This window comes from Eschrichtius robustus, chromosome 14 (assembly GCF_028021215.1).
Source record: "Eschrichtius robustus isolate mEscRob2 chromosome 14, mEscRob2.pri, whole genome shotgun sequence".
NCBI lineage: Eukaryota > Metazoa > Chordata > Mammalia > Artiodactyla > Eschrichtiidae > Eschrichtius > Eschrichtius robustus.
The window spans coordinates 97,754,859-97,779,782 of NC_090837.1; the positions used below are offsets into that span (position 1 = coordinate 97,754,859).

Consider the following 24,924-nt stretch of genomic DNA (forward strand, 5'->3'; position numbering starts at 1 on the left):
GTTTGATGTACTTTCCTTTGAAACCTAATCAGCATTTTCTTTTAAAAGTTCTCTTCTAGTCATTGAATTGTCTGTCTTGTGCATCTCCCCACTCCTCCTTCTTTCAGATGTCTTATAGTTCTTGATTGCCTGTATTTAAGAAGGGGGCATCAGGAAACCTGCCTCTGAACTTTTTATGTGTGAACAGAGCTGGTTGAACTCCAGGGTTACTTATAATTGGCCAGGGAACCAGCTCTTAAAATTGGGGTCCCTGGTGGCAGAATGTAAAAGATTTTTTGTTTAATCTAAGGAACTAAGGGCCGCAAAAGGTGCCCTAGCTCTCCCCAAATAGTTTTTTCATTTTTATCTCTTTTAGAGGCAATCCCCCATTTTTTTGCCTGAAGGTAAGTGCCTAATTGCCATCTGTTCTATGGAGGAAGACAGGGGATTCATTGTCAGTGTTAAGTATTTTAATTAATAGACTTTATTTTTTGGAGCAGTTTTAGGTTAATAGTAAAAGTGAGCGGAAAGTACAGAAAACTCCTGTAGACTCCTCTCCAGCAACTCACATAAGTTATTATCCCCATTATTGCACCTTGCATTGGTGTGGTGCATTTGTCACAACTGAGGGATGCGCACTGGTGCGTTATTATTAACTAAAGCCCACAGTTTATGTCAGGGCTCACTCTCGGTGGAGCGTGTCCCGTCGGTTGGGCCGGTGTAGAACGCCCTGTTACCCACCATTACAGCATGGCACAGGGTAGTTCTCTGCCCCTGCCCTCGTCTGTGTATGCGTTTCACGTTCCTGGGTTTCTGAGGAATCAGATCAGCTCTCTCTTCACATGTTCTTGGCTGTAGCTTTACAGAGCATTTACTCCTCCAATGCCCCTGTTTTTCGGGAATTAAAAAATTTTTTTTAAACCACAGTGATTTCTTGCTTATTTTCTATATTTTGCAACTCTTTTACTCCTTCATTTTAATGGACTAAGAGGGAGATGAGGTCTGTGCGCCTCACCCCATCTGGAAGGAATGGTCTCTGCCACCACTTACAGGACGTGAATTGTGCTAGAAACATTCATTGAGTATATTTTTTTAAGGGCCAGTTTTGTGTCTAACTTAAAAATCAGGGAGGCATTTTATTTAAAATTTATGTTTGGATATGTATAGCTGATTCACTTTGTTATACAGCAGAAACTAACACACCATTGTAAAGCAATTATACTCCAATAAAGATGTTAAAAAAAAAATTTGGGATACTAATTTTGGGATTTTAATGCTCATAAGGGAGATATGCCTGTTTCTTTCCTTTTTTAAAAAAATTGGTGTACAAATTAACGTAATTGTTTATATTTTTAACGAAATGTTGCTGTGTTTCAGGCCACGCTGTTTCAGACTTTACCTCTTCAGCAGACGGAAGCCCAGGTCGCGTCTGCTCCGAGTCAGCAGAGTTCCCAGGCGGTGGCCGATGTCATCCAGCAGCTGCTGGAGCTGTCGGAGCCGGGGCCTGCGGGGTCCAGCCAGCCGCCTCAGGCTGCCCAGCAGCTGAGCATCACGGTGGGGGTCAGCCAGGACATCCTGCAGGTGAGACACACTTACCTGCTCCTGTCTGTGTTTCTCAGCGACTGGGTATCATCACTGAACGCGACATATTCAGGTCTTGTCAAAGGAAAGGGATCTTCCTTAAAAATGTGTCGTAATTGAAAAAATTACATTGAAACAAAATATGCTTGTTTGATTACTTATGGACAGTGCAGTATTTGAAATGATTTATTACTCGCTAAATAAAAAGTTTAGAACTCTAATTTCTTCTCTGTAAGTGAATTTTCTTGAAAAGTGTAGGCTTTTCAGAACTTCCTTGTATCTATCCGTGTTGACAGAGGGTAAGGAATATTTCATCCTTTCCCGCCGCGCTCCTTGGAGATAGCACTGCCTGTCTTGACAGTGTGTGAGCGTCCCTGCTCGTGTGGCGCTGGAGCGCGTGGAGGGCAGCGGGCTCTTCTGAGTCTTCTTCCCAGCCCAGCTCCGTAGTCACCGCCTTCATTCCCAAGCAGAGACGGCCTTCTCTCTCCTCTCCCTCTGTTTACTTACTGACGTGAACCCTAACCTCTCCCCTCTACCTTTGTGGTGACAAGTTGGCCGGGGTGTGAAGAACCTCAGGTTGTCATGACGGCTGATGTCGTGAGGGTGACCCCGCTGTAGTTTCAACCAGTGATTCCTAAATGTGTTACAGACAACTAGAGTTGTCTGAGAGAAAATTGCTAAAAGGCAAGTGAATTAATTTCAGTGCCCTTGAATTTAGAACTGTAAATGCTTGCCACACCAGATTTTGGGTGGAGGTGAGATGTCAGATATCAGGAGGGATGTTTCAGCCTCCAAGGGCTGGGCGTTTCGCTCAGAGATGGCTGCTTGGCGATGTAGCTCTTAACGCCCAGTGGGGTGGAGTCAGAGTTCCGTAAGTCAAGCTTGGTCGCGTCTTTGTAATTGACTTTGGCGGGCAGGTGTGGGCATCGTGCCTCCTAACCTCCTAGTTCTGTTCTGTCTCAGCAAGCCTTAGAAAACAGTGGGCTGTCTTCAATTCCAGTTGCAGCGCATCCCAGCGACCCCAGCCACGCCAAGGCCGCGGCTGCTCAGGGCCAGACTCCAGATGCTCCCAACGTTTCAAGGGAGCCAGCTGACCCTACGGCTGCAGAGCGAGAAGAAGAACAGGAGACCACAGAGAAGTTGGATAAAAAAGAAAAAAAGATTATAAAGAAGAAATCGCCGTTTCTACCTGGTAATTTTAGTATGCTTTAAGGTTTAGACACTTTGGGTGGCCTATTGCTGCTTTTTAAGAAACACGCCCTCCTTTTTCCTTCTGAAGGTGGTATGTTTGTTGAAGGCTCTGATAGCGTCTACCTAATAGCATTTGTCTATCGTAAACTTTGTTAAACTTACCGACGTCCCTGTGTTTAGGGCCCCTCCTGACTCGTCCCGCCGCTGTCAGGCCCCTCGTCCCCTCCAGCCCTTCCCGCCAGTCTCTGCCCCTTCGTCCCCCAGTGCCGCCGCCTGATGCTTCTAAAGCCCCTCTGCTCGAAACCCTCGGCCCTTTCCTGCCACACCTGCTCCGGCACCTGCTCCGTTTCTCGGCCCACGAGCCCTCCGCAGCGTGCCCCCGCGTGCATTTCGGTCTTCCCTCCCGGGTCACCTGGATGCAAGCTTCTGTTATGGTAAACTTGGATTCCTGCTGTTCTCTCAACATTCTCACGTCTTCTGAATGGCACGGGTTTCCCCAGGCTTTTCTGCATCATGAATGTCTTCTTCCTCACCCTCCTCTCCTGTTCTCTGTGCAGACTCCGGGTGGTCATTTGAGGCCAGATCATGCCGCCTCCTCGTAGGCGCACAGGTCTCCCTCGTCTCAGTCCTACAGACTAGAATGTTTAGGACCCCCGCGGTCCCTCATGTCACTTGTGGACAGCTAGAATACGTTCCCTTCATTTCCGAACACCCCACGGTGCTCAGTGTGGCTCATCGCACGGGAGCAGGCATTACTGCATCTTTCTTGAAGAAAATAGATTCCTGCCTTTTGGGAAAAACATGCCTTTGAAAATATTTTCTCAGTGAATATAACTACTCTGCCCCTCCCAGATGTCTTGGGAGCAAGTGCTTTCTTTCTGGAGAGCATGGAGTAACCCTGTCATCTCTGTTAACACTTCTTTCTGAAAATGTATTTTCTCATTGTCAACGTACGACTGTGAGATCCTCGTTTCTCAACCCACAGAACATTGTGGCCCTACTCTCCTTTTTCTTTTGATCTGGCCCCTCCTCCCCAAGTGAAAAATAGGACGATGGAATCTAAGCAGTTTATTGTCTGGGTTTTCCTGGGCTCTAGAGAGGCAAGAAGGAAATAAAGGGCCATTGCCACATATTTTTAATATTTAGCTATATGGTAGCCTTGTAGGTTACACGTTAGCTGTGCATTCTTGAACGTCTCCTTTACGTGCCCCTGATAAACTGATGGAAACCCATAGTCCTTGCAAAACGTTTCGTACGAGTTAACTGCTAGTCGTCACGCTGAGCCTATGAACATGCTCTGATGTGGCTGCAGGCAACATACACGTCTTCAGGTGAAAGGCCAGACCTGGCTTCCCGAAAGTACCGAGGAAGGGAGACTTCATCGTGGGCCGTCCCATATCTTTAGGTGTTAGAAACAGCTTTCTCTTTTGCACTGAGCAGTATTAGATGGAGATTTCAAAATGGAACTGCAGTTAACCTTATTGTACATTGTTTTAACGTGGAGTGTTGTGTTCATCGAGTTTGTAAAGATTATGCAAATTAATTTTTGAAATACTTGAATAAATGAAGTACTTAGAGCACTTAGCAAGTTTATGTAGTTCTAGTAAATTTTAGATTAAATGTGATCCTTACTACAGGTTGGAGCCAGCTTTTTTTGTTTTAACCATCTCTCTGATATTGTGATGAGAAAATTATTATGGGGACATGTTTCTATATAAAGATATTCCTCTTGATTAAAACTTTATAGGGACCAGTATACGTTTAATGTAATGATTGTTTCTGAAAATACCTCTTCAGGGGTAGTTGATACCATCTGATACCCTAAGAAGACCCTGAGCAAACTATTCTTGTCTCGTAAGTCATAACATTTTCTTAACAGCTTAAAATTAACCTTAATTACATTTCCAAATTGAACTCTGCCATCTATAGCTATCACTATTTGATTTATTCGGTTTTGTGAGAGTGAATATTTTTAGTAGAATTTGCTTTGTTATTTTAAGAGGTATTTTGTGTATCGGTTAAACGTTTAGCAGATGCTTTTATATTTATCATAAAACTTGTGACGTATAAATCATTATGAAGCTGTAATAAAGTCAGTTAACCTTTAAAATGTCAGCTTCCTCATCTGTAGAAGGGGTAGATAAAAGGGGTAGAATAAATGGAAGAGAACTGAATAGCGCCTGACACATACCAAGTGCGTAATGAATACGTATGTTTTTAAGTTATTTTAAAAGCAGGTGAAACTTGCTCATGCCCCACAATTCAAAAGGTACATGATGGGGTACAGTGGAAAGCGGGGAGTCCCCTCCCTGCTCATCTTGGTCCTCCATGCGCCCCTCCCTCGGGCAGCTGCCGTCACTGGGGTCTTCTGTGTCTTTTAAACGAGCTTAGGCATATTATTATACATTATATATTATTGTTTTTTAGCAGGATGTATGGCATACTGTACATATTATTTTGCGGTTCACTTTTTTCCACCTGATAGCTTGTTTTACAAGATGCCTGAATGGTATTCCCTTTTATGGGTAAATAATATTTAGGTATTTGCCAGTACCAATAATGCTGTCGTGGATACGTGTATATCTGTAGGGTGCATTTCTGGAAGTGTCAGAGCGCCCAGAGGGTAAGTTCTGTAAAGATTGTTTTAAAGTACTGATGTTGAAATAATTGCAGGCTTACCAGAAATGTTGTGGGAACAGTGAATACAGAGAATTGCCTTTTGCCTTCACCTAGATCCTCCAAGTGCTAAATGCTCTGCTGCATTCGTTTTCTCTTTACCTAGTAGTGTTTTGTGAGCTGTATCTACGGCACGTATTCTTTTCTAATTTGTTTGGCTTTTGAGTTAAAAGGGAGAGGTATTTTCTTTTTTATAGCAGAAGGGGGAGAAATGTTTTGTTTTTATGTAGCCAAATTTGTCAGTGTTTTATGACTTTTGGACTTGTGTAATACTTAGAATTCAACACTGACATTATGGAAAAAGTGCCTCTTTTATCTAACACTTAATACTTCCGTTTTTTTATACATCATTACAAAACGATCACCATGATATGTCCAGTTACTATCTGTTTACTCTCATATTTTAAACCAAATCTTTGACTCAGTTTTATTTTTTGTTTCCAGATGGGCACCCAGCTGCCTAGACACCATTTATTGAATAAGTCACATATTCCCCGCTGGAAAGCAATGCTGCTTTTATCATATATTATACTCTCAAACCTGTATGGGTCTTTTCTGGACTTTATTCCAGTAATCTGTCTTTTTATTCATGTGTTGCGATACCAAATGGTTTTAGCTTTATCGTGTGTTTTGTAACTAGGATGCCTAGTCCTCTCTCACTACACTTTTCTTTAAAGTGTATTTTTTACTGTTTTCACATATTTGTTTTTTCATATGTACTTTAAAAGCGACTGCTAAACTTCCAAAACTAGTTCTAAAAGAATTCCTATTGGTATTTGTATATGAGTGATTTAATCAGAGAGAATTGATGCCTTTATAAATTTTTGTCTTTATACCAAAGAATAGGGTTACTTAATAGGGTATTACATGAAATCATGTGTGTGAAACTTTTGAAAATTGTAAAGCACTACAGAACTTAAAGAATCTTTCATTCAGTAAAAAGAATAACTTAAGAAAAAAGAATAGGGTATGCATTTCCATTTACTCAGATCTTTTCTTTTTTTTCCCATATTTTAGTAGTATTTTAAAATCTTCTTCTGGATTTTGTTGGTAGGTATGAAGGATGTTGATTTTCACTTATTAAAATGTGGGCCTCTTTCTGAGTTTTAGTTTTTTAGGTGTATAATCATATCACTTGTAAACAATGATTTTACCTTTTCCTTTATAGTTATTACTGTGTATTTCTTTATCTTATCTAGTTACATTGGCTAGTATCGCTCAAACATGATAAATTAATGGCAGTGTGATAGTGGACATTTTCCTCACCTTAATAGGATTGCTTTTAGTATTTTCCTGTCAAGTCAAATGTTGTATTGATATGTTTTATTCACCTCCTCCTGTTTTTAGGCAGTTTTTTAAAACTTAAAACTAGACGTTGAATTTTAGTAAATGCCTTTTCGTCTTGAAGATGATTATGCATGTTTTTTCTTTTAAAATTTATTAATGTGCTTGAAGAGAAAAGCTGTTGCCCAGCACCAGGAAAGATTGCCATGTGGGAATGCAGAACTGGTTTTCCAGATCATTCAGTTTGTCAAAGGGTCAGAAATCTGGATTCAGTTTTCTTTTTCTAACACTGCCTGGGCCAAACAAAATATATGCAGGCCAGATTTAGAGACAGCTTCAGGTTGAAGCTTCCGCTTCAACTGCCCGTTTGTATCTCTCTTCCAGTTCATTCCCAGAAATAATTAGAACCTGGTGACAGTTTTATGTCATCTTATGTAATTAAAGACATATTTTCATTTTTGTTTGAAAAAAAAATCTGATTTGGGGAGATGATTTCCAAATTTTAGCTGATAGATATTATGGTTCTGTCTTATCTTTTTGTACGTTGTTTTTCTGATTTGTCATGATAAGACCTTTAGGTAATTATTGCACTTTTTCTAAATTAATTTTTACCTATTAGTTTTAAGCAATCTTAAGTTTTAGACTTCCTTAGTATAAGCAATATCACCTAAAATAAATATCTTCTCTCACTTTAAAAACCATTTCCTTTGTTTTCTACTCTTTTCCCCCCACCCACTGTGGTGTGTGTATGTTCCTCTCTTTGTTCTTGTTTTTAGAAAAATATTACTTTTCATTCTTTTACCTAACCTCTTTCTCTATGTTAATTAGTCCTATAAAGAGTGTTATATTCAGGAAAATACATTTTCTCTCCTTATGGATTCACTGGCACATAAGGAAAATTCCTTGTATTTACTGATAACAAAGAGAAGGAAACAAGAGCTTTTCTTTTCCCTAATAAAACTATGTCTGTAACGACACAGTTAAATAAAGAGTGAAATTTTTCTGATGAATTTCATCAGCATGGCCCAAATCTCTTTGATTTCAAGTGGATTCCTTACCTTATTTTAGGTGTCTGTTTAATTTCTGGTGAACACATCTAATTGAAGTTTACAAAGCTGATTCTGCCAAATTAGGAATTTGCCAATTTACATATTATTTTACTAATTACATTTCCATAAATTCCCCTTGCGATTTTTCTTCTGAGAGGAATAGCTTCAAACCTGGATCAAGGTTGAATAACAGTATTGGGATGGCCAAAAGTTTCATTTGGTTTTTTCCGTACGATGGCTCTAGTAGCACTTAGTTGTCTTTAACTTCATTCGAAACAATTTTGTTAGATTGTATGTGACAGCTGTCGTATCAGCGTGCATTTAAAAAAAGACTTAACCAAAACTGGTGAGTTTTTGTGTAGCCATTTTAATATTGAAGAGAAGGAAAAAAAGCAGCATTTTCAGCATATTACGCTTTATTATTTCAAGAAAGGTAAAGACGCAACCGAAACGCAAAAAAAGATTTGTGCAGTGTATGGAGAAGGTGCTGCGACTGATGGAACATGTCAAAAGTGGTCTGTGAAGTTTCGTGCTGGAGATTTCTCGCTGGACGATGCTACACTGTCGGGCAGACAGTTGAAGTCGATAGCGATCAAATCGAGGCATTAATTGAGAGCAGTCAATGTTAAAGCACGCGGGAGACAGCCGACGTACTCCAGATATCCAAATCAAGTGCTGAAAATCATTTGCACCAGCTTGGTTATGTTAATCGCTTTGATGTTTGGGTTCTATATGAGTTAAGTGAAAAAAACCTTGACCATATTTCCGCATGCGATTCTCTACTTAAACGTAATGAAGAGAAAACGTTCCGTTTTTAAAACAAATTGTGACGGGCGATGAAAAGTGGATACTGTACAACAATGTGGAACGGAAGAGATCGTGGGGCAAGGGAAATGAACCACCACCAACCACACCAAAGGGCGGTCTTCATCCAAAGAAGGTGATGTTGTGTATATGATGGGATTGGAAGGGAGTCCTCTATTACGAGCTCCTTCCGGAAAACCAAACAATTCCAACAAGTACTGCTCCCATTTAGACCAACTGAAAGGAGCACTCGACAAAAAGCATCCAGAACTAGTCAACGGAGAACGCATAGTCTTGCATCAGGGTAACGCAAGACCGCATGTTCCTTTGATGACCAGGCAAAAACTGTCACAGCTTGGCTGGGAAGTTCTGATTCATCCGCCATATTCACCAGACGTTGCACCTTCAGGTTTCCATTTATTTTGATCTTTACAAAATTCTTGTAATGGAAAAAATTTCAATTCCCTGGAAGATTGTAAAAGGCACCTGCAACAGTTCTTTGCTCAAAAAGATATAAAAAGTTTTAGGAAGATGGAATTATGAAGTTGCCTGAAAAATGGCAGAAGGTAGTGGAACAAAAGGGTGAATACGTTGTTCAATAAAGTTCTTGGTGAAAATGAAAAATGCATCTTTTATTTTTACTTAAAAACCAAAGGCACTTTTTGGCCAAACGCAATATTTAGCGTTGCAAAAGAATCTTCTGTATTTGATCATAAATCATGAACTCATTCATGATCAAATATGCTATTTCTTTGTTTTAACTATTTATCAGTTCCTTTCTATAGCATAAGAATTTACCATTTCCTCATTATTTTTATTTGCATTTTTTTATTAGTGATAACAGATCAGCTCAGACAATACTTATTGTAACTTCATTCCTTCTTTTCATGTTCTCTGAGTTAATTTTGGAGTCATTTGATCGCACCTACTGTTACTTACACTTATAGCAGACTAAGTCTGCCCTGCTAATTCTTGATTTATATCATAGTACCTGTCTAGTTAGCGTTCTTGTCTCTCTTAGGCTATGATTTGTGTTCATATGGGACTGTCAGGATTTTCTGCAAGATTCAATCATAGTCATCAGTCATTTCAGTTATGGAAATTTCAGCTTTTTCCACAGTTGATCATATAGCCTCTGCTGTGGCAAAAGGTCTATAGTTTTTTATAGGTATGGTGTGCTGTCTAAATTGAAGCCTAGAAGGACATTAATATTTGGTACAATGCGGTTTCGAGGCCAAGCTGGACCGTTCTTGTTGTAATCTTCCTCCAGGGTCGATCCGCGAGGAGAACGGTGTGCGATGGCACGTGTGTCCCTACTGCACCAAGGAGTTCCGCAAGCCCAGCGACCTGGTGCGCCACATACGCATCCACACCCACGAGAAGCCCTTCAAGTGCCCACAGTGCTTCCGGGCCTTCGCCGTGAAGAGCACGCTGACGGCCCACGTCAAAACGCACACGGGCATCAAGGCGTTCAAGTGCCAGTGCTGCATGAAGAGCTTCTCCACCTCGGGAAGCCTCAAGGTGCACATTCGCCTGCACACAGGTACGGGGGGCCCTCCCGCCGCAGGTGGTTCACAGCGGGGTCTGCGGTCACGGCTGAGCCTGTGGAGCACTCGTTGCTCTTTATTGTAACGAGCGTGACAGTGACCTTCTGTGGACTGGGCACACGGTACACGCTGTTGAACAAAGTCCACGTGACCTTGGTCCTCACGGCGCCGATGGCCTAAAGAGGGAGCGTTAAACTGTGCCACTTACGAGTGAGGTTAGGAGTGCAGGGAGTGAGGAGGGAGACCGCTGTGGCTGACGGGATTCAGATGCAGCCCGGGAGGGCCTTCCCGAGGAGGAGGCCGGCATCGCCCCCGTGGGGCCTCTGGGTTTTAGCTGGCACACTTCAGGCTGGGAGTGTCTGTGCTGAGACCTTAATATCAATACCCACTGTACCTTTCAGATATTTTGTCATCAGTATTAAGGCACAAGAACTTTCATATTCAGGCTCCAGTTCTGTTTATAGCAGTTTTATTGAGATATAATTCACAAATCATAAAATTCACTCTTTCAAAGTGTGCAGTTCAGAATTGTGCAACCCATGCCACTATCTAATTTTCGAACATTTTTATCACCCCCAAAAGAAACCCTGCACCCATTAGCAGGAACTTCTCCTAACCCTTTGAGGTTCCTGGGCTGAGCTGAGCATGTGGATGAGTATTTGAAAAAGCTGAAATGAGACTATTTTGATATATGCCTTTCTTTGGAATCTGCATTTTCATTTGCCAGTAAAATTGTAAGAAAAGGAAGTTTCCTTCAGAAAAGGGAAGTCATAGCAGAGGATTGTTAAGAGGATGTTATTACTGTCGGCAGCAGCAGCAGTGACGTTATTATTTACAATCAAACAGCCACCATTTACTGCTCATTTACCAAATGCTGGGCACTGCTAAGTGCTATTCAAACACAAGTGTATAGAATCCCAGCAGCAAGCCTGGGGCGCCGTCGTTATTCCAGTTACAGACAGGATGATTTCAGAGAGGAGAGCAGCCTTAACTCACGTTAGTGTCTTAAGGACTACTAGTTGTTTGAACATCGGTTTTACAATTTTAGGCTTTCTCCTGAAAATAGTAAATGCTCTTTTTTTTTTACTTAAAATGCTCTTATTACCTGCCTTAACATCTGTAATGTGCACTGTATGCAAGCAAGGGAAAATAACTGTTAATTTATAATGTCCATGAAGTTATAAACATATGGCATGAAACAACAAAATGAGAATTCAGATCAGTATTAAAATACTAGAATTTTATGTTGGCGTTAACTGAGATGTATTTCTTTGGAATACTTTTACAGTCTGTTTTGTTTTTTATCAGGAGTCAGACCTTTTGCTTGTCCTCACTGTGACAAGAAATTTCGAACCTCAGGCCACAGGAAGACTCACATTGCTTCTCACTTTAAACACACGGAGTTAAGAAAGATGAGGCACCAGCGTAAACCTGCAAAGGTTCGTGTTGGCAAGGCGAACGTTCCAGTCCCCGATATTCCTTTGCAGGAGCCGATCCTCATAACAGACGTAGGTAAGATTGTCCTCCCTTGGTACTTCGCAAAGGGTGTATGAACATTATGGTTTGCGTAGTTAGATAGTTGTATGTGTGGTGCCAGTGGAGTTGTTGTTAAGCATTGTTTTGCTTTATGGGCCAGCAAGTTTCACAGTTAAATTAAGATCCTAGTCCTGGCTCAGCTGCTGCTCAGATTATGTTCTCGGCAAGAGGGAAGTGCTGTGTAAGTGAAGATGTTCATATGTGAGTCCTCACCGAGGAAGACTGTACCTCAGTGGACCTGTGGGGTGGGCGGGTGTCCTGAGTGGGGCACACAGTATGCTGTGTCACTTACGTGTTAGAAGCCCCGCGTGCTGTGTAACAGATCATTATCTGGGCTGCTTTAACCTTTGGATTAAAAGGTAAATCTGCCAGCTTTCAAGTTCTTTTTAGGCTTGGTGTTGTTATGATCAAGGTAAATTATGATTTTGTTAGCTAACTAAAAAGAAAACACTGTTTATGAGAATCTTCAGAAAAATGATTTTTGTAGGTCCTAAAATAAGATTAAAGGAAACTCATTAAGTTCTGTGCAAGAATTTACATTTTTATGCAGTTCTCCTGTATTTCATCGTCTTAGGCGAGATAATCTAGTCTGTGAATGAAATTAATATCAAACAAAACATAATTTAATGTAAATAAAGCTTAAATGGTAAAAAAGAGAGATACTGTAGACTAATGTCAGCTAGAGTCCCCTAATAAGGTGATCAGTAGTCACGAGCTTTTATGTATCTAGGAGCGTAGCATCAAAATATATAAACCAAACACAGAAGAAAGGAGAAATATTCAAATTCTGAACCATAGTGAGAGACCCTCAATTAGATTGGTGTAAACACAGCGAGACTGAGGAGGGTTTGAAGCACACATATAAAAAGGGTGATTGAATGGCTTTAAAGCCTTGTACTCCAAAGTACACACTCTTTTAAATATGCATGAAATAGAAGTTGATCACATTCGAGGGTATAGAGAAATTTCAGATTTTCAAAAATAGGTACTGTGAAGAATGCAGTCTTTGATTACAGTTCAATGAAAACATAAATTAATAGAAAATAGCTATCTAAAGTTTCATTATATGGAAAAGTAAGACTCAAAACTGCAATTACGTCCTAGAAATGGGAACATTTTTATAAACAGTTGGATGGACCAAAGCTATTACCAGAAAAGACTGATAACAGCTTTTAAGAAGTATTTCTTACTAAAAAATAAGAATGAAAATAAATAAAATATATAACTCAAAAAGGTAGAAAAATAAAAAAGCAAGTAGCAAAAAATAATAAGTATAATAATTTAAGATAGAAGACAAAATTCTAGTGAACATAATTTTACAATTTTTACAAAGTTAACAGTAAAATAGATAGCTTGACACATCTCTAGTAAACTAAAGACTGAGAAAATATCTGTAATATTAGGAATGAGAGTCAAGCTGTAAGCATAGATACAGATGAGATAAAAATTGTTTGCAGATACTCTACAACTTTTTGCTCATGCACTTGCAAATTTAGATGAAATGGGTTTTTTCTAGAATAATGTACTTATCAGACTTAACTCTAGAAGAAACGGGAAAACCCCCAAAGACAACAAGTTCAAGAGCATACTCCCCAAATACCAGCCTGCAGTGATTTTACGCATGATTTCTGCTAAGCTTCCTAGGAGCTGTGATTCTTAGGGTGTTTAATCGTTTAGGGTATAGACACTGATCGGAACTCCCATGGTAGGTTAGAACACTCTGATGTCCTTGTGCAGGTGTGGCAGCTCACAAAACAAAACAACAGACCAATTTCACTTAACGTCTCTAGGTTCTCAGTGATTTGTGTTATTCTTGAAATGCAAAAAAATCTCTAAAAGTTAGGACAGACTAAAAACTTACTTAGCAGCCCTAGAATTATCCTTCATGCTTGAGGGTAGCCCTCAAATTACCAGTTTTTTCGGGTTGCCGTGACTCAGGTTACACGCCTGTGGGTTTCTTGCCCTTAAGTTTACAAATCCTTAGTTGAGTTGAACTGGAGCCCTGATTCTCCAGACTTTTTCCGAGGTAAAAATGGAGAACATTGCGCTTCTAGCTTCACAGACACCTGTATCTTAGACTAAATTAGTGGAAGCGGAATTCTCCTTTGTTCTAGGCTGAGTGGGACACATGGGGGAAGTGACTCATAGAGCTGGCTTCACGTTGTAAAATGTAAAATGTTTAAATATTTATTTTACACTTCGTCGTTATTTGTATTTGTGTCTGTCTCTTCTCTCAGAATCTGAGCTCCTTGGGGGCTATGTAGAAAAAATGTGACTGTAATTATGTTTGGGGGACAGATCTTGATAAAAACATGCCAGAGAGGGTTTAGCATAGATTGGTTACAATTATTTGACTTAACTGGGAGATGAGATGTTCCAGTCCAGTCTGGTTACTTGAAGCTCAGTACCTCTTACACTAATTACTGTCACTTAGGAAAGTATTAGAATGCATCAGAAAATACTACAGCAAGTAACTTAATCTCTGCATATTAAGGGAGCATTGTTGGATGGAATAGTCCCATATAGTTGTGCAATTCTAAAAACTTCCAGAGCTGCGTGGGAACTTAAAAATAGTCTTTCCCAAACTTGCCTACATTCCTCACTCTTCATTTTTACAGATGTAAAAAGTGGGCCCTAGAGAGGGTTCTAACATTGCTTTTAGGTTCTACAACTAGAGCTCATGGTAGAACTAGAACCTGGGTCTTCAGACGTCTGGGTCAGGGTGTGGTCAGTAAAGTTCACTTCCTCCCACACCCGTCAGCCTTGCGCCCCCGGCGCAGGGGTGTGGAGGAGCCGCCAGGGGCCCAGGTGGCCACTGGATCTTGGCATCGAGCACCACTAGTCTTTACTGAACACAGATACCGTGTAGTAGTTCATTGCACTTGCGGCTGTTTTCACTAGACATGCGGTATACTGTACTCTAAATGCTTTCTCTTCTAAATTCAAGAACTAAGTTTAAATAAAACAGTGTGCAGACTGGGGAAGTATTGGAGTCAGGGTGATCGTAATATTTTGATCTGTAGCTGCTTCTGGATTTTCAAATCATATGTGTATATGACATACCTATGTTTTTAAAAAAAGAAATCACTGTGTTTTCTATATATGACTGTGCATATGTGTGAGTGTGTGTAATGGTGTATGCTGCCACCATTTTTGCAGAGCATAGATGTTTGGAAAATATTTTCTTCGAAGTGAGCCAGGCTTTGATTATCTATTATTTTTTTAATTTATTTATTTTAAATTAAAAGTGGGCTTTTGTTTTGTTTTTAATTAATTAATTAATTAGTTAATTATTTACTTACTTATTTGGTTGCACCGGGTCTTAGTTGCAGCAGGCGGGCTCCTTAGCTGTGGCTCATGGGCTCCTTAGTTGCAGCTCGCCAGCTCCTTAGTTGCAGCATGCAAACTCTTAGTTGCGGCATGCAGGATCTAGTTCCCTGACCAGGGACTGAACCCCGGGCCCCCTGCGTTGGGAGCGCAGAGCCTTGACCACTGCGCCACCAGGGAAGTCCCTGGTTATCTATTATTTTAAACCTCAGCGCTGTAATGATTGATCTTCCAAGTTTATATTCATGTTTTAATCATATTGATATTAGTGCATTTATCTTGCTTTTTCTTTCACATATTTGTCTAACCTAGTATACCAAATTTATTTTATATGTTATGTGTGATATATAATATGTGTTATGTTTGTCATCATTTTGTTCTTTTGTGGTTTATGGTAGCTCTTGTAAGACTAAGTTGTATTTTCCCCCAAGCACCATAACAAGATAAAGCTTTTTCTTCTGTTAGTATAGAAGGAATTTTAGGAACTTTTAAGGACATCTCTAGTTTGTTTTTGAGGCATATTAGCTGAAATGTATCCATGCCTTTCTTTAAGATTAGTAGTTTCCTTAAAATAAAATACACACATATATATATATATATATATAAAGGGACTGATGGTCTAGTAGAAATGACATAATGAGGCCAAGACCTTAGGGGTTTTATGTATGTTTAATTCACCTTTAATTTTTTTCTTCAAAGATTACGACCTTATAATTAGCCTAGCTTTTTAACAGAACTTTGTAAAATTATTAGACTTGAAAAATAAAGCATCGGAAAAATGAAGCCTGTTATTTCACTTTCTGAGGAGCTCAAGGTGGGACCCCTACCCTCACCCCCAAAGATCTCAGAATCATCTGGGGTTCTGTTTAAAAATAAATATGCCTGGATGCTGCCCAGAGACTGTAATTCTGTGTCTAGCGGGGAGACACTAAGGTAACAGCTGTATATACTAGATTGTTTATTGCAGCCCTGCAGTAGTGTACAGTTAGAAACAGGCAGAATGTCCGCCAGAAGTGCATTAAGGGAACTGGGTACACTGGTACAGTGGAATTCCTTGCCGGCATCCAAAGGGTGATGGGAATGATGTCATATATAATGACTTGGAGAGTTAAGTATACGTATGAAGTATGAACAGATAGTTCCAGAACAGTGTGTATGGTTGATCCCACTTACGTTTTCACATTACAGACTCTTTTGTTAGAGTGGACACTAAACCGTCCATTATGGTTGTCTCTGAGGGGTGTTACTGGGCACGTTCTTTTGTTTTTCTTTTTATGATCTTGTGAATTATTTGAGAAAGGGCCAGAGGACTTGCACAAGTGCGTATTGGCAAGGGATTGGATAAAGGGATTCGGTTCGTGGAGGGCAGGTGGGACTGGGGAGGAAGCGAAGACAGACTGGGAGACAGAGATGGGCCGGGACAGGAGGCTAGAGCTCCTCAGATTCAGAATGGTCCTGAGGAGCCAGAGCTTCAAGGCAAGCCGTTCGACCACAGACCTACTGTTTCGGAAAAGAAAGGAGTAACTAAACATTCTGTTTATGGGACCTGTTTATGATGGAGAACTTGTTTGCTGTGGAACGTAGGTTCCAGAAGCCACAGGAGAAAGAGCTGGAAGAACAGTGGGGCTGGAGGGGGGACCCTGCACCAGAATGGGGGTGACTTGGAGAGGAGGGACGTCTGTGGGCCTTACAGGGCTCACAGCTTCAAGGCCTGGCACGGACAGCCAGTCTGAAGTCTCCCGGTAGATTCTGGCGTCAGGCTGCTTCAGTGCAGGCTGGAAGGTCAGGGCCTGTTGTGGCAGACGGGTGGGGAGCTCTCTGAAGGTGCTAAATCGGGTGCAGCCTGGAGCCTTAGGGGTGCAGCCCGGCTCTGCCGTCTGACAAGCTTTGTGTCTGCACTGCAGGCTAGGGAGGGGCTCACCTGGAACCCCGCTTTGCTAACTGACCTCAGGTCTGACTGGGAGGCAGTGAACCCCCCTGCACAGCCATGCCCCCAGCACCCAATATGGCTTTTTTTTTTTTTTTTGATGTGGGAAATGGCAAAAGCAGTACTTTTGTTTTCTTATTTGTGAATATCTTATTTTTTTCCCTATGAAACGGATACAAGACAACTATAGGAGGGCTTTCTACTTTTTAAAAATTACCTTGTGAATTTCATTTACTTTACCTACTTTCACGAATTTATACAATTTATATAAATAATTTATATAACTAATTGCTTAACATTATTTCACTTTCCTGTGTTGCTTTTTAATGTGTATCTTGTCTGATGAAGTCTATAAAATTAATTTCTCACGTTTGTATATTTGTACAGTTCATTTTAATTGTGGGAGGAGAGTTTTAAATTTTTTTATTGGTGTTTTTCTTAGAAATCACTCATTCCGTTAAGTTCAGCAATGAACAAGAAAATGGCTTATCAGATATTACTTGGAGCTTACAGTTTTAATTAAGTGGTACTTTATGCTAATAGTTACTGAACCTGTTTGCATAAGATACCGGGGAACTGTGCCTAACAGTTGCTGTTATGTGTTGCCTGTGGACCTTCCTTGCAGAGCATTTGAGGTTCACAGTTTCACAAGCTTCGCAGTGACCAGAGGCGCCACCCTTTTTGGCTGCCAGTTTGGAAAATACTCACTTGAGTTTTCTGTTCTCTTCATAGAATCTAACATGATTCCCTGAAAGTAGATGTCCAATAAAGGTTGACCGTCAGACCGTGAATCAACGATCTTGGTTGGAATTTGTGCGTGCTTCTTTCCTTCCCTTCTTTCTCTGATTTTGTAAACACTGAGAACAGGATCATTAATATATTCGATCGTATCTACGTGTCCTACTTGGCCAGTGCTCTTTGGCTCAGGGCTACATCCGTGACCATGGGGCAGGCCCCAGGCTCCAGAAGCTCTAGCCCAGGGAGTGGGGAAAGAGGAAAGAGAACCAGCAGCGACAAGTGCTGGGACAGAAATGAGTCAGCGTGGAGGTGGGAAAGTGAGGCTCGTTAAGGATCACATCACGAAGCTGCCTGGGTAGGAGTTGGCGGTGGTGTGGAGGGAGGTGGGGACCCGTGCCGGGAGGCCGAGCCGGGTGGTCGCAGTGGCCCCGTTCTCGGTGGCAGACCACGGGAGGCGGTTGAGCAGATTGCCGTTAGGGTCCCAGCTCACTGTGGCAGGGACCTTCTTCTGTTGCTGATACGAGAAGGCAGAGCAGAACATTCAGGAGGCTGGTCTAGGTGCGTGTCTGACACAGAGCCACGCAGAAGAGTGAACGTGCGTCTGGGTTCGGGAATCGGCCCTTGTACGGCCATCTTGCCTCTGAGCACCAGGCGTGTCAGCCTGTCTGCAGCAGACTTAGCACGTGTGTCCTGGGGAAGGTGGTGGGGTGGACTGAAGGACTGAAGTTTTCTCTTCTTGAGCGCGAGAGAGGAGTTGTTGGGAAAAAGCAGGGCGATGCCGTGACGGGTAGAGCGATGCTGGAGCGCCCGGAGGGAAGGTCTTTGCGTGGTCCCCACGCAGCTCCCCAGTCCTGAGTCCTCGTGAAATGGGAGAAGGTTTGGCAGCTCATCGAGTGTGTGCCCTGTGGATTGTACACACATCACAAGGGAGGTTCTGTTATTTTTTAAAATTTTTTTATTTTTTGGCCGTGTCACACAACGTGTGGGATCTTAGCTCCCCAACCAGGATCAAACCTGTGCCCCCTGCCTTGGGAGGGCAGAGTCTTAACCACTGGACCGCCAGGGAAGTCCCACAAGGGAGGTTCTGTATTCTCTTTGAAAAGTAAATGAGCTTCTCATGCAGCATCGGGAAGTGCGGGTCCGTTCAGTTACGTCTCACATGCTAGTGAAGCAATTTCTATTTCTATGTCGAATCCTCTCCAGCTTTGCCGTCTTTCCCCCCGTTGTTCGAGAATGGTGGCAGTGGAAATAGAAACGAGGAAACAAGTTTAAGAACACTGGAGAAGTGGGATCTCCAGGACTGGCAAATGGCAAACGTAACGAGCGGCTCCAAGAGTCTGAAATCCCTGGCCCCCGCATGACTAGGAGGATGGGGTTCCTTACGTACAACTAGGAGAGTTGGGAGGAACAAGCAGGTTTTAGGGGACAGGATTGAGCCGTAACCCGCACTGTTAGGGACAGTCTGGACAGCAGTGTGTGAGGAGGTGCCTGTTGGTAAATCATCGCAGGGAAGTGAATGGCACAGCCGAGGGAGCAGGGAGCGTGGCCAGTCCATAGTCTTGGCTGATAGCTGCATTGTCTGGGAGAGAGGAGGAACAGCCCAGGTAGAACTGACAGTGTACGTCTTTCTCTTGTTGTTCCAGGTAAACATTAACTAATTCAGAGGGTTCAAATGTATGTTTGTCCTGAATTTCATAAATAATTCAATTGCTTGATCAAGACATACTTATTACACGGTCAACGTAAGGGCATTCTTTATTCATTGAAAGTATGTAAAACCTGAAATATTTAAGGTTGTAATTTTGCTGTTTACAGATTTTCTTTTAATAAAATTTCTATGAAAACCCTGACTTCCTTAGAACAAAAGATCATGTTGGAATCATTTCTGTCTTGAATTCGTTATAGTACCTAGGGTACAGTCTTCATACTGAACAAATAAGGGACTTAAAAACTCTGATTAACCTAAATGTTGATGTAGCTGTATAAATTGCATGCCAACAGATGCTCATATAGAAAGTTAAATGTAGAAATCCATGAAAAATTGGCTCTAGAACAAAGAGAAGTAATTGTGACAGTATAAATGTTCCTTATGTCGAAAAGAGTATCTATCTTATATTAACTCTATTAAGTGTTTCCTGATAGGTGTTCTTTAAATAGCGAGTTCCTAACACAAATTAAGATAGCAATTAGTTGCAACATTGGAATCTAGCTCTTCAGGATTTTTTATCTTCTGGGTAAAGCAGATGCCGTTTGACGTTTATTAGTAGCATTGACAGTGAATTATTCCTGATTTTCTTTTGGTTTGTAGGTCTTATCCAGCCCATTCCAAGAAACCAGCTTTTTCAAAGTTATTTTAATAATAATTTTGTAAATGAAGCAGATAGACCATACAAGTGTTTTTACTGTCATCGTGCCTATAAAAAATCTTGCCATCTTAAACAACACATCAGGTAAGGTAACGTAGATTCAGAGATGGAAATTTATAGTTACAGTGATTTAGTGATCTGGTGACTTGTGGGAATACTAAGAATGGTAGTGTTGTTAGCTTTTGTTATTTAAGATGTCACTCTTGACCCCAGAATATTTACTGATAATTGATACTTTCCTTCTTCAGTGTCTTGACCAAAATGTTTTACCCACAAACCGCCACTGAATTTTATTTACACTCCTATTATATTTCAGTATTTGCAATCTCTGGGACATGTCAGAGAAGTATGTGGTTTGTTTCATTAGGATTATGCTCTTTCACAGTTTTTCGGCTGTATTCATCAGGTGCTAGCAACAGTGAAAAGGAAGTATTGATAGAAACCTGATCACGAGAGACAGTGAGGGGTCATGAGAAGAGGACAGAACGTAGAAGAGGATGTGGGGTCTGGTTTTGTGTCGGTTGTATGCGAGCCCCAGGACTTCAGATGAGTCACCTGAGCGCTGAGTCTCAGGTCCCGTTGTGGGGACGTGAGAGCTGAGTCTCTGCTGCTGAGCTCAGCAAAGGGGTGGCCAAGGGAGAGAATTACTAGAGTGCGTGCTAAATTAGGAAGCAGTGTGAAAGCGTAAGACGCTTATTCATTACCATTTTTATTCTTTTTAGATCACATACAGGTGAAAAGCCTTTTAAATGTTCTCAGTGTGGAAGAGGCTTTGTTTCTGCAGGAGTGCTCAAAGCACACGTCCGAACGCACACTGGACTTAAATCTTTCAAGTGTCTGATATGTAATGGAGCTTTCACTACTGGTGGTAGCTTACGGCGACATATGGGCATCCATAACGACCTTCGTCCCTATATGTGTCCCTATTGCCAGAAAACATTTAAGACCTCACTAAATTGCAAAAAGCACATGAAAACCCATAGGTAGGTATAATTCTGATGGTCACTTTTTAACAATCCTTATAATTCCCAGATGATGGTGGGGAGCATTTTGAAGAAACAGTTGTCTTTGTTTCCTTTATTATTACTTCTAGCGGGAGGTGTATGAGCTAAAGAAACTTCTGTATCAGTGTTTAATGACCTATTGAGAGCCATAGACTAAAGCACATCATTTGTATTTTTAATGTGGTGTTGAAGTAGTCAGTGTTGGCCTAAATGCTTTCTAAACTCTCTTAAAAACTGATAATCAGTAGTAGATAAAATGCTAGATAGACAGTGTCTACTATAATGAGGTAATGAAGATTTCAAAAAAGAAAATCTTGGTCAACTCTGTGATCTCTAGGCATATCATTAGTGTTATCTGAATGGTAATTATTGTAGGTTGTTGACAGAAAGAAAATATTGTTTTAGCTAACACATAAATCCATCATTAAAGCTAACTTAGATTTTTGCTTGCTTAGAGGGCTGCCTCATCTGTAAATGGAGGTGACCCAAAGAGCCCTCACAGAGACACATTTCTGACTGTGTCTGGAGCTTATTCAGTGGTGCTTCTGTGAAGCCACAGAATTCTGTATTGTAACGGAAAGCCTGGACAAGGTGACCACGACCACCTCCTAGGAGACTTTGAAAACAAGAGTTACCAGGCTTACCAGGAAAGAATATTAGCCTTCTGCCCTAGAATGTTTACCTTTGAGCCGTATTTTAACCCGGATGTCTGTGTCCAGGTATTACCTACCAAACAAAACTCCCAACTGTTAGAATAAGGTAACTCTGAGAAAGAGTGTTTTGGTTTTATCCCTCTGGATGCCAAAGCACACTTGACAGAATTGACTGTCCTCGATTTTGGCACGGTTGATTGTGTAGCCGAGGAGTTTAAGTGCTTCTCGAGACCACCTAGGGAATATGAGATTGGTGGTGTCAGTTGGGGGACGCTTGCCAATCATATATCCGGTTATACTTGGCTGCCTTTTATGGAGGAAGTTCTATGCTTCACACGCATTCAGGAACTGGGGAATTCATGGGGGCGGAGACGCTCAGAGTGCATGCTCCTGCTCCCCGTAGCAGGACCGCCTAAGAGCGGTGCCCTGCTAAGAGAAGTGGGGCGTGGTCACGGCTTGCCCAGAGCATGGTGAATTGTGCCTCTCTCTGCAAGGCACCTGGCTTTCACGGTGTACTTTTGTGGTAGTGTTGGGAGTACAGCTCACAGGCTCAGAGGCCAGTGGTGTGATTTCTGGGAAGAGGGTCAGCTGCTTTCAGCCAGGTCATCTCTGTCAGTGGGGTGTTGCCTTGGCCACTGCTTGTCCAGGGTTCCGCCGAGGGACGCAAGCCACGCTTACGCCAGGGGAGAGTGTGCGTGACTTTCAGGTGGCAGCGTGAGGACGGGTAGGTCTGTCATTGCAGAGTTGGGGGTTTATCTTACAGATGGCGTGTACTTTGAACCTGCCTGCAAGCAGGCAGCAGCTCCAGTCGTTTGATCCCTTTGCTTGAAGTCTTGGAAATTCCTAAAAGGCCATACACACTTACATTAAAAATAAAAAGTCTCTGTAGTAAGAGTTGTGAAAAACACCCAGGCAAACGAACAGAAAACAAGGCTCCACCAGTCACGACAGAGGGCACATTTCCTCTCCTTCGGGGTGGTGGAGGGGACCCCGTGAACCCATGGCACCACTGTACAGTCACCCTGTGGTGGAGGTGTGACAGTGCGTGTTCTTTCCTTTGCTGCTTTTCAGTACATTTTTGTTACCCCCCTCCTCAGTAAAAGTAGTTGAGAAGTGACTGTTTTTGATATCAGAAAATGAAGAGGAAAGGCTTTTGGAGCTCAGAATGGAATCCTGAATCGGCAGATTCACGTGATTCTGGCATCCAGCGTCGGGTAGGGCTTGTGTGAGTCTGACTGGAGTAGCCCCTTCATGGCTGAGATACTGCACAGCCTGTTAATCAGATCATTGTTTGACCTGGGGTTTTTTGTTTGTTTTTTCCCCAGTTTTTTTGATTCATTCACTGAATTCATTGTTCATTTTTCTCTTTGAAAGAGAAATTCTTGGCCTTGATGAAAATATGCTGGGTATGTTTTGTACACGTGAAAGTAATATCAACAGGACTAATGATCTTGCAGAAAACCATCGCGGCCACATGCCTCGTGGTCCAGGTCCTGCAGCCTGTGGCCCACTGGCCAGTGAGCCGCGCACGGCCTGGCAGGCTGCAGGAGGGCCCCGTCTCTCCCGCGTGTGTGTGTAGCGCTGAAGGCAGCCCGTCAGGGCGCTGCCTCATCTCGTGCACTTCTTGTTTTGAACACCTCGGCTCATCGCAGAATTTGAATTGGGAGAGTTGAGCTTTGAAACGTGGCATCTTTTGTACCGTTCAGACTTTGAAAAATCCTTGTTGCCTTCAGGCCCCTATAGTCTGTGAAAGCGCTTAGCGATAAGGGCACGTGGGTTTTCTTTCAGAGTATTTGTAGTGTTTAACTCTCAACTGGATTGCCGCCGCGACTTCAAAGCGAAACAGTTTAAAATGAAAACTGTCACTGAATAAGTCGCACCTCGCGTGCCCGCGGTGTTTGACAGCAGCTGACGCTGCGGACTGTTGTCCATTTTTTGAAGATTTGAGCTTGCCCAGCAGCTCCGGCAGCACCAGCAGGCCTGCCCGATAGATGACGGCGCCGTGGACCAGCAGGGCATGCACGTGCCCACCCAGGTGCAGGTGGAGATTGAGAACGCCGCGCTGCAGCCGACCGCTGAGGCCGTGGCCGACAACCCCGGGGCCGTGCTGGACCTGGGGCCGCCTGCCGGCGTGGAGGCGGGGCTCGGCCAGCAGATGGCGGGTCAGCCTTTGGAAGCAGATGAAGGTGAGCGGTTCAGGGCTTTTAACTCTCAGGAGTTTTGCAGCCCTTCGTACTCCAGTCCCCGCTGGCCCTCTCGTCTCTGACCTTTTAAAGCGCAGTTTGTGCCGTGTGTCTGAGCGTGAGAGAGTCTGCGGTGCCTTTAGAATGGTAGAAACGGGACCTTCCGATACGCGCTGCTTGTCACCCACTCTCACCCCTGAGCCTACCGCGAGAGAGTCTTTGGTTTTCACTGAGCGCCCATCTGCGTGATCACGCGTGTCCTGGTGCGCGGCTCCCGGACTTGCCAGCGTGAGGCCGTGGGCTGGGTGCTGCGTTCTGCGGGAGCTGAGGCCCCTCGGCCAGCGCGCTGCCTCCTGCGGGGAGGCCTCGCTGCAGAAAGACGCCGGCTCACCGGGGGGGACGGTGAGCTCAGTGACAGAGTCGGCTCAGGCTTCCGGCCTCCTGCGGGCCTGACAGACGGTTGGCCGGTCAGCTTGCTGTTTGCTTTCTGGGCGTCCCAAGAAGTATTTGGTCTGTGAGCAGGGTTTTGTACTTTTTAACCCAACATATGTAAGTTTGTACCCTCTGTATGAATTGTTTTCCTACTGTCTTTCCCGAACAAGGAGGCTGCTTTTTGGAAACTCACCGAAGCATCCTTTTGGACAGGTTGGTAGATGTGGAGCGGCTTCCGGGTTTACGAATCTCCCGCCCTCGTCTGTGCTTCTTGTCTTCAGACAGGCTTGTGGTCCAGCAGCACACCCTGGAGGGGCACGTGGGCCAGTACGAGCAGCAGGCCCCCCCGCCGCAGCCCTTCGAGCCAGCGGGCCTGTCACAGGGTCAGTGGCGGGCTTCCCTGCGGCTCTCCAGTGAGCTGCGCCTGGTTGGGTTTAACCTCACAGCAACCTTGAGTGTTTGTTTTAGTGCTCTGCTCAAATTTATGACCAGTTATGGAACCAGATAACCTCTTGCGTGGGTAGCGTGTGTGTGTGTGTGTGTGTGTGTGTGTGTGTGTGCACGTGCACGCGCACGCTATTTTGTAGTCTGGTCAGATTTTCCAGAAAGGGACTTTAATGACCATTCTACGCCTGGTTTCTAGCCAA

At 42.9% G+C, this 24,924-nt stretch overlaps 1 protein-coding gene across 4 annotated transcripts in view; it reads left to right on the forward strand.

The window, feature by feature from the left end:
* ZNF236 (zinc finger protein 236) overlaps positions 1-24,924 on the forward strand; it is a 97,144-nt gene that overhangs the window by 34,649 nt on the left and 37,571 nt on the right. For 3 of the 4 annotated variants that reach the window (XM_068563058.1, XM_068563055.1, XM_068563057.1), the window contains 8 exons: positions 1,357-1,560; positions 2,524-2,752; positions 9,835-10,107; positions 11,420-11,623; positions 19,948-20,089; positions 20,728-20,988; positions 23,604-23,848; positions 24,559-24,660. In XM_068563058.1, coding sequence (XP_068419159.1) covers positions 1,357-1,560; positions 2,524-2,752; positions 9,835-10,107; positions 11,420-11,623; positions 19,948-20,089; positions 20,728-20,988; positions 23,604-23,848; positions 24,559-24,660 — 1,660 coding nt within the window. The remainder of the gene's footprint in view (positions 1-1,356; positions 1,561-2,523; positions 2,753-9,834; positions 10,108-11,419; positions 11,624-19,947; positions 20,090-20,727; positions 20,989-23,603; positions 23,849-24,558; positions 24,661-24,924) is intronic. The other variant, XM_068563056.1, reaches the window with a different exon arrangement.